This window comes from Scyliorhinus torazame, chromosome 18, assembly GCF_047496885.1.
Source record: "Scyliorhinus torazame isolate Kashiwa2021f chromosome 18, sScyTor2.1, whole genome shotgun sequence".
Taxonomy (NCBI): Eukaryota; Metazoa; Chordata; class Chondrichthyes; order Carcharhiniformes; family Scyliorhinidae; genus Scyliorhinus; species Scyliorhinus torazame.
This window is the reverse complement of record NC_092724.1, coordinates 39,049,886-39,062,158: the sequence shown is the minus strand read 5'-3', so window position 1 is coordinate 39,062,158 and position 12,273 is coordinate 39,049,886. Positions and strand designations below refer to the sequence as shown.

The 12,273-nt window shown below is 46.1% G+C and overlaps 1 protein-coding gene across 5 annotated transcripts in view; it reads left to right on the top strand.

Annotated features, from left to right (window-relative positions):
- The window catches only part of kank3 (KN motif and ankyrin repeat domains 3), a 130,081-nt gene that overhangs the window by 82,828 nt on the left and 34,980 nt on the right, over positions 1–12,273 (top strand). For all 5 annotated transcript variants that reach the window (XM_072482617.1, XM_072482612.1, XM_072482613.1 and 2 more), the window contains 4 exons: positions 4,333–4,436; positions 5,470–7,413; positions 8,605–8,704; positions 11,296–11,550. In XM_072482617.1, the coding sequence (XP_072338718.1) occupies positions 4,400–4,436; positions 5,470–7,413; positions 8,605–8,704; positions 11,296–11,550 (2,336 nt within the window). In that variant the 5' untranslated portion in view covers positions 4,333–4,399. The remainder of the gene's footprint in view (positions 1–4,332; positions 4,437–5,469; positions 7,414–8,604; positions 8,705–11,295; positions 11,551–12,273) is intronic.

The following is a 12,273-nucleotide window of genomic DNA, read 5'->3' as shown; positions in this document are numbered from 1 at the left end:
GTGCCAGGCTAAGCCTGATACAATTTAAGGTGTTACACAGGGCGCATATGACTGGAGCACGGCTTAGTAAATTTTTTGGGGTAGAGAATAGGTGTGCGAGATGCTCGAGAGGCCCAGCGAATCGCACCCACATGTTCTGGTCATGCCCGGCACTACAGGGGTTCTGGGTGGGGGTGGCAACGGTGCTTTTGAAGGTGGTGGGGGTCCGGGTCGAACCAAGCTGGGGGTTGGCTATATTTGGGGTTGCAGAAGAGCCGGGAGTGCAGGAGGCGAGAGAGGCTGACGTGTTGGCCTTTGCGTCCCTAGTAGCCCGGCGCAGGATATTGTTAATGTGGAAGGAAGCCAAACCCCCGGGTGTGGAGACCTGGATAAACGACATGGCAGGGTTTATAAAGTTAGAACGGATTAAGTTCGTGTTAAGGGGTTCGGCTCAGGGGTTCACCAGGCGGTGGCAACCGTTCGTCGATTACCTCACAGAAAGATAGAGGGAATGGAAAAGAAGTAGACAACAGCAGCAACCCAGGGGGGAGGGGGAGGAGGGGGAGGAATCGAACGGACTCAGAGATGTTATTGTATATGTATAATATGTATAGGTATTTGTTATAGGTAATTGTATATTGGATTGTTGGATTGTATTTTTGGAGAGTATTTATTTTGGACAAGGCAGTTGCCATTCAGTTTTGTTTTTGTTTATATATTATTTATTTATTTGTTTAAAACTGGCCACTGTTATTTATATTGCTTTATTGTTGTGTAAAAGAAACACTACGTACTGTTATGTTTGGCCAAAAATCTTGAATAAAATATATTTTTTTAAAAAAGGAAGAATCTGATCATCTCTGTGATGGTATGCATAAGCAATCTTCTATATAATAATGTACACGACCTCCGACCAGCAGGTGGCAGTGTAAACCTACCATGTGACTTTGTGCCTCGGGGAATTGGGGTAAGTCATATTGGCGAATAGGTGTATTTTTCAGTATCATAGAATCCTAGAATTTACAGTGCAGAAGGAGGCCATTCAGCCCATTGAGTCTGCACCGGCCCTTGGAAAGAGCACCCTAATTAAGCCCATTTCCACCCTATCACCGTAACCACACTTAACCTTTTTGGACATGAAGGGGAATTTAGCGTGGCCAATCCACCTAACCTGCACATCTTTGGACTGTGGGAGGAAACCGGAGCACCCGGAGGAAACCCACGCACACACACGGAGAACGTGCAGACTCCGCACAGACAGTGACCCAAGCCAGGAATCCAACCTGGGACCCTGAAGCTGTGAAGCAACTGTGCCAACCACTGTGCCACCATGCCCCCCAGTAGCTCTAGGATTGTTAGTTAAGTGTTAGTAGTTTGTTATATATTTATTCCAGTTATCTTTACCACGCCGTTGTTTCATAGTAAATTATTTAACTTGTCAAGAACTAGTGCATCATTCATACCGGCTAGTCTGCAGAACTATTCAATGGCATTATCAGCATTGAACCTCCACCATTATCAGATCCTGGGGTTACCATTGACCAGAAACTGAACTGGACCAGCCATATAAATACTGAGGGTACAACAGCAGGTTACAAGATGGATATTCAATAGTGAAAGATTCACTTCCCCAAAGCCTGTTCAGAAAGTGGATCTGAAGTTTATGGAGAGTGGAGGTGGAGGCAAACCAGGAGAGTGGCACTAATCGACCCTGGGATGGGCAATGGCTGTTCCCTTCTTGGTGTCTCCCACATCTGAGAGACAAAGTAAAACAAATTTAAAAGATCTGGATAAGAATGAGCTTTTGAATGTTAAGGACAGACTAAATTGACAACAAGTGCATGTATAGAAATTTCCTGTCAGCACGATGTAGTTCCCAACCGTTTGAAATGAATGCAGCTTAATTACATATAATCATTGTTGACATTCCTGGAGATTAATCGGAGTATCAAATTTTCCCCACTCTGCTCAGTGAGGCATATTTTTTGACACCAGCCCAGAAATTTATAATACAGACCTATAGGGAATGAGAACTAATATGTTTCTAATTAAACAAAATGGGGTGTGAAGTGAATAAAGCAGGCAGGCGCCTATTAGTATGACCACAGCCACCTGGAAAATGGCTGTAGAATAGAGTAACTAAATAATTACAGGGTTATGGAGTAACAACATTACACAGAAATCAAATTCCTTATTATATTATTTTTTAAATTCCACAAATCCCTTTCATTCATCTCTCTCTCTCTCTCTCTCTCTCTGATTTGCACCTGGTCCTCCTTAAATCTCACTCTCTCTCTGACTGATGTTTTCTCTGGTACTTAGATTCTGGGATGTATTGAATCTCCCCAGCATTCTCTCCCAATCTTTCTCCGTGCACACTCAGCACAAGGCAATGTAAACATCTGTACTGCTCTGCTTCCTTGGGCCCTGGACGACTGGTCAGTGCATTGAGAATCCCTCATATTGAGACCAGCTTTCGTTACTGACTGGGCCGCAAGGCGCAACCCGGGGGGGGGGGGGGAGGGGCATTTTTGTCCTGGGATTTTACTTCTGCCAATGACTGGGGAACTGTGGTACAGTTGGAGGGACTGGGTTGTGCAAAATCCACTGCACTCATTGGGAAGCAGATGGAGGAACTGTCAATTACAGGGTTGGAACAAACCATCATGGTCGATGACAAAACAGAAACAAATGGTCCTTGAGTGCCAGATGTGGAGGTGGAGTGCCAGATGTGAAAGTGAACAGAGTATTGTGTGGAATTGTTAGGAATTTAAACCAATACTCATGTTATGACATTGCTGGATGGCTGCGTTATTAAGTGGATTGTCAGGTTATAACAAGCTGCTAGTCAATGAGATTACAATATTTTAAAATTAATATTCCTGAGTGTTTTACAGAACATTGGAGGTCATTGTACCCCAAGCACATCACCTGAGACCTTTACTTCCCTCCCTCCAATTGCTTTATTGTCTGCACTCATTCCAGGAATATATTACCTCACAGAATTCTGGAGCATTGCCATTCTTAATTGCACATTGTTGGGCCTGAATTTGTTTCCCACACATGTACCACTTATGTGCACGGTGGCACAGTGGTTAGTATTGCTGCCTCATAGCGTCAGGGACCCAGGTTCGATTCCAGCCTTGGGTGACTGTCTGTGTGGAGTTTGCATGTTCTCCCCATGTCTGCGTGGGTTTCCTTCAGGTGCTCCTGTTTCCTCTCACAGTCCAAAGATTGGCCATGTTAAATTGCCCCTATGATGTGCAGGTTATCTTACGGGTATAGGGTAGAGTGGGCGGGGGGAGTGGACCTGGCTAGATTGCTCTTTTGGCAGGTTGGTGCTGACTCGATGGACCAAATGTAGGGATTCTATGAATTCCTGCTCTTCCTGGTCTCTCTCCCCCAAACAACCCCCCCTTCCCTGATATATATCCCCCCTGCACCCTTAAATGATATGCTTTGCAATAATTTTATAATAATCTTTATTGTCACAAGTAGACTTACATTAACACTGCAATGAAGTTACTGTGAAAAGCCCTGAGTCGCCACATTCTGGTGCCTGTTCGGGTACACTGAGGGAGAATTCAGAATGTCCAAATTACCCAACAGCACGTCTTTCGGGACTTGTGGGAGGAATTCGGAGCACTCGGAGGAAACCCATGCAGACACGGGGAGAAGGTGCAGACTCCGCACAGACAGTGACCCAAGCCGGGAATCGAACCTGGGACCCTGGTGCTGTGAGGCAACAGTGCTAACCACTGTGCTACTGTGCTGCCCTCTGTCAGAGCAGATTCTACAATCACCACAATGGTGGCTCCCCCTCAGTCCAAGTTGTGGCTCTGAATGGATTTCAGCTCCTTTCTGTTCTCTTCCCGGCTCATCTCCATTCCCTGCCCTCTGCACTTTCCTGTCTCTGAACATCTTGGTTGGAGTGCAGGGAGCTGATTTCCTGGGAGAGGTGGAAGCTGGAATCTTCCTTGGACTGGATTTAATGTCTGTCTGCGAAAATCTTTTCACATGATCCCATTATCCTTTAAAACTAAGGCCACTGATTTTCAGCTTTAATAAATTAATAAATGTAAATGTAAAATCGGCATGACACCCCCCCCCCCCCGGCTAGTGTCTCCAGTGAACCAGAGTGGTCCTGCTTATCCTGCTCGCGAACCCTGTCGCTGGCCAGCAAGACAGGACTCTACCCCCTTGTTTGGATAGCCTCCACTGTCAGACCAGGAACTAAGTGGAGTGCGAGACTCACTAAAGCAGCATTCACCTCCACTCATCTGAGCATCAACGCCTGCAACTGTGTCGAGATACAAGGTAGCAGTATGATGTTTCCATTGTGTTTTATTCCAGGCTGCGTGATTGGCTGGAAGCACGATTATCTGTGGATATCATGGACACTCTGAACGTTTGAGGAAGAATGGCACGACCGGCACAAATGAACCTAAGTATCCCAGGTAGGTGTCCAGTCATCAACAGTTGTAGCCATGAACCGGCTTCTCATCAACATCACACATTTTTGTAGCCAGGACTGGGAGATGACGTCCATCGTTCCTTTACAGGAATCATTTTCATTCTACGAATCCTCATGAATCCACCCAACCTGCAGCTCTTTTAATTAGCTGTAGCATCCCTATTGTGAGCTTCCAACGCCCCTGACATTCCCATTATTATGAGCTTCTATTTAAATCATTGGATACAGCACACACACTTTTTTGATGAGCGTGAATGTACCAGGTCACTGTATAGATTCTCCACCTAGAGTTCAAATCAGTGCATGTGTACCACCATAAATCATGCGGATAACTGGGATTTCTCATTTGCCAAACTCGGAGCAAAAGCGCTCCGGGTTGGACCTCTGATCCACTCTTTATTTTTTTCCCACGATGGCATCACCACAAAATCATTACAGATGCGGAAGGCCATTTGGTTCATTGACCCAACAAGAGAGAACCCTCATATACCGTCCAACTGTTTCTTAAATTATTCCGGCGGTTTTGCCTCCGGCGTTCTGTCTGGAAGTTGATTCCACATGCCATGAGATCATCAGAACTAGGAGCAGCAGTCGGCCATTTGGTCCAACGAGACTGCACTGCCATTCAGTGAGATTGAATGATTTGTTTGTGCCCTTGATTCCTCTAGTACAACAAAAATCTGTCTAAGTCAGCCGTGAATATATTCACTGACCCTGCCCGCACTGCTCTCTGGGGAATAGAATTCCAGAGACCAACAGCCCTCAATCGCTCTTTGTGGGAAGAAGAATTTCCTTCAAAGTGTTCTAAAATGACCTCTTACTCATTTGATTTTGTGTCTCGCATCAGTCCTTCTACTGTTTTACTTCAAGCAATATACTGGATTAACTTCTTCTGTGCTTTTAACTGACTGAATTACCCAGATAAATCAGATTTAAAGCAAAAAGGTGCTCTCTGAGAGCAGCTAAATCTATCTTTATTTTTGCAAACTGAGTAACAATGTTCTATTTTTCCCTAGATCTGGGAAGTCATGCTCTGTATAATGAGTTGGAGGACAGTGAGAAGAGCCCGTACGCTGTGGAGACACCATATGGTTTCCAGTTAGATCTGGATTTCCTCAAGTATGTTGATGACATTCAGAGTGGGAACACTCTGAAGAAGCTGACCATTCATCGTAAACCGAAAACAAAACCAACAACAAACACTAGCGGATGGACCTCCACAGAGTCGCTGTCCTCCTCAACCAGTGAGGACATTAAAACATTGCCCACAACCCCAAAGTTCAGAACTTACACGGTTGCTTATGACATGAAGAATCCTGTTTGTAGCCAGCTCTTAAATGCGACGTCACCACCACCAGCCATCAGTCTTCTTCCACCACCGTCTCCAAGATCTTCACTGAGGAACCTTCGTGTTGAAAATACCTTGCTGGAGACCAGTCGGAGGCTGCAGCAGGAACAGTTGACCACTGGAGACATCCCGAAACACAGGTTGTTGAAAGCTGGATCCAGATCAGGCCTAAATTCATGCAGTCAAAGTCAAACGTCCCCTTCTGCTCAACAAAACCCTTCCATGGGAAATGGCAATGTTAACCCAGTCCCCAGCCCGTCATTCACTGGCTTCTTCAGCTTTAGTCCTATGAATTCGGGAAGAAGCTCACCGGTCACAACTATCACACCGGCTCACCTTCAACACATCCGCGAGCAGATGGCAGCTGGCCTGAGGAGGCTGAAGGAGCTGGAAGAACAAGTGAAAATTATTCCATATCTGGAGAGGAAACTTTCCGCAGTCCATGAGGAGAAGAGGCAGCTCATAGCGGAGCTGAAGAAAAGAAAAGTCAGTAGTCTGTCTGAAGCTCCCCCCCTCAGGCAGCGGTCGTACAGCACTGGGAACGTGGCACAGTACCAACCAGAAACCAAGAAGGTGGTGGAGCTTCATATTGATTTTTTTGGTGACAGTGAAGAGAAGAGGGCCAGTAAAATTAAAGAACTCCGACGACTAACTGAGAAGTTGACAATTGCTGAAAAGGGCAGGGCCTGCTCTAAAGGCCCGTCTCTAGGAGGTTCTCCAACTCCTCCTAGCAAAAACGTGCTGCTAAAGTCAGTGGGTGTGGGAGCGAAGAACGACATGAATGAGATTGTTTTTTACTACAAGTCAGAGCGGCCCACCCGAGAGGTAGCGGTCGGACCAGAAATGGAAATGAGGCACGTGGGTGTTGGAGTCATTGAGTCAATGTTGGGACTCACCACTGAGGCCCAGGAGGAAATTGAATTTCTGCAAGAAATTATTGATGGTCAGAAAGCAAATATCTCCATGATTGCGGCAGAACTGGAAGATACAAACAACGAACTGAACAACTTAAAGCTGAAGGTACCACTTGTCACTTGCAGGACGATGGTCGATGCCAGTGTGATGGCCCAGCCAACTATGGTCCATGCAAGTGAGGAAGCCAGAGTTCCAGTCATGAGTCGAGCAGTGGGGGACCACTTGGACATTGCAGATGTGTCTGTGGATTGCACACCTCAGATGTCCAGTGTAGGGGTTAACTGCAGTTTACAAGTACAGGAGGTCTGTGTCGGTCCAGATACTCCACTTACACAAGAGGACACTGATGATGCACATTTATATACTTACAGTCTGCATAAGAGTGGACTTAGACCAGAGATCACCAGAGGAATACTGAAGGGAGATATGAAGATGGAAACTATTGAATATGTTACCATTGATGGCGATGAAATATTAGAGGGCAGTCAGAATGCTGAAATAAAAGATTGTGACATTAAGCATACAGTTAAGGACGAGGTGACGAGGGTGAGCTTGTCAAAGGGCATGGTCCAAAAGAATCATGTTGCAATCAAGCTCTGTAGCACAACTTTGCAGGTTGTGCATGAGGGAAATGCAATTACTGAGGAAAATATGCAAAGGTCCCTGGAACAGCAACACACGGTCAGTCCTACCAAAGGTGAGTCTGTGGTTTAATAATTTAATATGATATAATATACATAGAACGTAGAACATTACAGTGCAGTACAGGCCCGTCAGCCCTCGATGTTGCGCTGACTTGTGAAACCACTCTAAAGCCCATTTACACTATTCCCTTATTGTCCATATGTCTATCCAATGACAATTTGAATACCCTTAGTGTTGGCGAGTCCACTACTGTTGCAGGCAGGGCATTCCACACCCTTACTACTCTCTGAGTAAAGAACCTACCTCTGACGTCTGTCTTAGATCTATCTCCCCTCAATTTAAAGCTATGTCCCCTCGTGCTAGACATCACCATCTGAGGAAAAAGGCTCTCACTGTCCACCCTATCCAATCCTCTGATCATCTTGTATGCCTCAATTAAGTCACCTCTTAACCTTCTTCTCTCTAACGAAAACAGCCTCAAGTCCCTCAGCCTTTCCTCATAAGATCTTCCCTCCATGCCAGGCAACATTCTGGTAAATCTCCTCTGCACCCTTTCCAATGCTTCCACATCCTTCCCATAATGCGGCGACCAGAATTGCACGCAATACTCTAAATGCGGCCGCACCAGAGTTTTGTACAGCTGCAACATGCCCTCATGGCTCCGAAACTCAATCCCTCTACCAATAAAAGCTAACACATTGGGTAAAAATCGATTCAGAAAAAGTTGATTGATCATTTTGCACCTTGAAGATTGAAACTAGAAGAAATATTTCCTCCACACCTTCTTTCGACCCAATGTCAATTCAAGGCGTTTGTAGCCCACACATTAAACAGTCTCAGTATAGTACGCAGAACGATTATTCCACAAGGTGGAGGAAGAGGACTTGCAACTGTTACAACGCCAACCGTCACAATTTTAATTTCAAAGGTCACAGCTCAAACTTCCAAACCTCAACCAGATATTTTGCACAAATGTATCTCAGGGTTGTTTACGGACGTGGAATCATGGAGCTAATGGGGAACCTGCATATTAGGTAGTGTTGCAGTTCTGTTCCGAGCTTTGCTTGCCGTGGTGGTGCTTTTTGGTAGTAAAACCTGTTCAGGTTCCGCTGTTTAAATGCCCAATAACCATTTTGGGTATGTTTCAGACAGAGCCTTTCTATGCTGCTACTGTCTGGCTGTCTTGAATTAGGTATGTTGACCTATTGTAACCGCTGTCATTATACCAGTCTGTTTCTAACAGGGGTGCTGAAATCAATCATGAAAAAGAAGGATGGGTCAAACACAACAGAATCAAATGTCAGCAAAAAAAACCTCCAATTTGTTGGTCTTTTGAATGGAGAGTAAGTAATTACAATTATCATCCAAAGTATTGTTATATTGCTGTGGATTACTTGTACATTTAACTGTGGTTTATATTAAATATTCGGAAGACCAAAGCCATTCTTTTCGGTGCATGTCACAGATGCCATTCTCCAGCCATCGACTCCATCCCTCTCCCAATCAACTTTCTGAGGTCATCATGTGTCACATTTGACCCCAAGATGAGCTCCTGACCACACATCTGCGCCATCGCTAAGACTGCCTATTTCCACCTCCAAAACATTGCCCGACTCTGTCCCTGTCCCGGCTCATCAGCTACTGAAACCCTCATTCCACAGCACTCTTGGCTGCTGTCCCATATTCTACCCTCCGTCACACTGAAATCAGCCAAAACCCTGCTGCCCATGATCCAGCTCACAGCAAGTCCACTTCACCCGTCAACCCTGTCTCTGACCCATGTTGGCTACCAATTAAGGAAAGCCTTGACTTTAACATTCTCATCCTTGTCTCTCTGTGGCCTTGCCCCTCCCTATCTCTGTAATCTCCTCCAGTCCCACAACCCTCCCCCCAAGTTATCTGCACTCCTCTAATTCTGATCTCTTGATCATTCTTAACTTTAATTGAACAACATGCCTTCAGTCCCAAGCTCTGGAATACCCTCGCTACATCTCTCCATTTCTCAACCTAACTTTCCTCCTTTAAAACACTCCTTAAAGCTAAGGCCTGAATTTTCAGGGTGGCTGAGACCGGTCCTCTGAAGAATCAGCGGGGAACACATCCCGCTGACTCCAGCAGCACTGATACCATGTTACACTCGAACGAGCGTTGATTGGCATTGGAAAGGACTTCCACCACTCATTTGGGAGGAAGTCCTGCTCGGAGAGCTGCCGGCACTAAGTCTTGAGAACCAGCGGACAAGGTAAGTGGCAGAGGCCCTTTGGCGGGGAGGGCAGGCAACGCATTGTAGGTGGTGGGGGGCGGCTGCAAGTGGGGAGATTGGGGCTGTGGGAGGGGATGGGGGGGGGGGGAGTAGGCTGGGGTGGGGAGATCTGGAGGTCACTGGCCCATAATGGGAGGGCACCCTCCGCTAGAACGGGACTTCTGATGGAGCCCCCCCCCCCCCCCCCACCTCCCTCCCAAGATCTAACTATCTTCATTTACACTTCTTAGCCCCCGCCACCCCCTCTGAGCTGTCATCATCTCGCCAGCTGGAAGGTTCTGGCTAGGTGGGAAACGACCAAGTGGCAAGGGTCTTAACTGGGGAAAGGGTGTGCCTCCCAGGTCTGCTCGTCCCAGTGTACAATCACCACCAGGTTGGGGCAGACTTGATCCTAGAGGGAATTCCACCTGTGAGCTTGGGTCCCAAGAGCTTGTCTGCAGGTTCAGAAAAACAGCAGATAGGCAATATTTCTGGAGAGGGAGAGAGAGAGAGAGACATACAGACATTCACAGCTGCTCCTCTCAGTGTCCAGGATCCGACTGTAACTTCCCGCTTCCTCTGAAAACCATCTCACTCAGGTAGGACCCAATCACCGACTGTTGCTGGGCAGAATGCAGCCTTTGGCCAATTCATTGGTCACCAGCCAACCAATCAAACCAAATCCTCCCGATCTCGCGGATGCCAAAAAGACTTTGTTTCCTCTGTTCAGAAACGAAATTTCCAAAGCAGAGTGTACCAATTTGCAACTTTAGAGTTCCTCACTCCCTCTGCTCGACTTAATGTCCATCAAATATCCATGGATCAAAAATGATAACCACAAAGTAAAAAAAATAAGAAATAAGAGAATCAACACGAAGGCTCTTACAATGCCCATTTCAGGGCCTCATCACCATTGGTATTCACCGTGCAGGAAGCCCAAAAAGCAAATCTCAGGGTCAATGGTGAACTTCCGTGGGCCCTCAGTCAAAGGCATTCAGTGCCTGATCAAAGGACCTGACATCAGGAAGAGGTGGGGCCTGTCGAAAGCCACACCTTGCCCATGCTGCTGACACTTTCCTTCCTCGCAATCCCCACGCTGTGATCCTCCTCCTGCCATCACATATCTGTGGCCTGGGTCCATCAGCGATCCTCGACCTTAAGTGGGTGCATCACCACTACCTCCACAGTGACACTGTCGAGTAATGGAAGAGCTATTGGCCTCTGATTGGCCAGCAGCTCTCAGGATGGGGGCGTGGGGGAATTTCCACCTCAGGGGTCCTTGATTGCAAGGAAGGCCCACCACTGCCCAGCTACGTGCCTGATTAGCACATCAGGTCTTCCCAAAAAAGAGGCAACACACCTGTTGGCTGAATCACCTTGACAACTGAATGGCTTCCTCAGCCATGTCAGAAGTCAGTTAAGCACAACTGAGACCCTTCCTAATGGCATTAGTGAACCAGATGTTTTTTTTTTAAGTAACAGTCCAGTAGTTTCTGGGCCACCATTACTGAGAATAACCTTTCATTTCAGTTTCTTTTAATGAACTGAATTTAAATATCCTAGATGGGATTTGAACTCTCATTTCCAGGTTCTGAGTCCAGGCCTCTGGGTCACTAGTCCAGCAACATAACTGCTTTGCCACCCTTTCTGGCAATAGCTACAAATAAAATCTTGTTGCATTTAAAATTGCAGATATGAGACAACTTCGAGCGAGGAATCGAGTGGTGAGGAGAACTCGGACAAGGTGGCTGGAGACAGTTCGGAGAGTGAGTTGGGAAATTGCAGCGACAGTTCAGATGATGATGGCGTTGCAAAGCTAGACGGCAGTGATAGTGACAACTGCGAATGTGCTGAAGAATGCAGAGATAAAGAGAAAGAGAAAACATTTGAGCAGAGTAAACAGAAGGGAGAAGAGAAGAGAAACGAAGAAGAGGAAGTCAAGGAAAAGTGAGAATAAGTTTATTCATTTGCCCTAATAATTAAACCATGAAAACAATTGGAACTTTTGTCCAATGCAATAACAAACCAAAGAATTGTTTGGTAATAAAAAACTTGAATATTGCTGGGAAAAAAAGACATGCTATCAAAGCTTTTCATCATGCACTCATCAGGTTAGCTCGTAAGAATTTTCCAACCGTAACGGGAGAGCAACGATTCATTCTGTGTGAAAAGAGAGTTCTGATCATTTGCCAACAACCTCTCCTCTCATGCAATATAAATTGTTGTTCCCCCGTTATGGTTGGAAAACGCATCCAGCTAGCCTGATGACTGCAAGGTGAAAAACTTTGATAGCATGTCTCTTTTTTTTCCAGAAGAATAAAACCCTGGAATTTGATCTTATACTCTTCTGTGGTTTGGGCAAAAGGAAATATTATTCATTTATATCTCCATTTATACTCAAAACCATGAAGACCTTCAGAATTGCAGTTCAAAAATGCATTTGAACCTGGAACCTGTTTCTCACTGCTTAGCTGGGAACTGAGCCATTCAGATCTCACAGGTCCAAGTTTCAATTTCAATTCAACTAGTCTGACTGACCTTGGGCAGCACAGTGGCGCAGTGGTTAGCACTGCTGCCTCAAGGCGCTGAGGACCCGGGTTTGATCCCGGCCCCGGGTCACTGTCTGTGTGGAGTTTGCACATTCTCCCTGTGTCTGCATTCTCCCTGTGT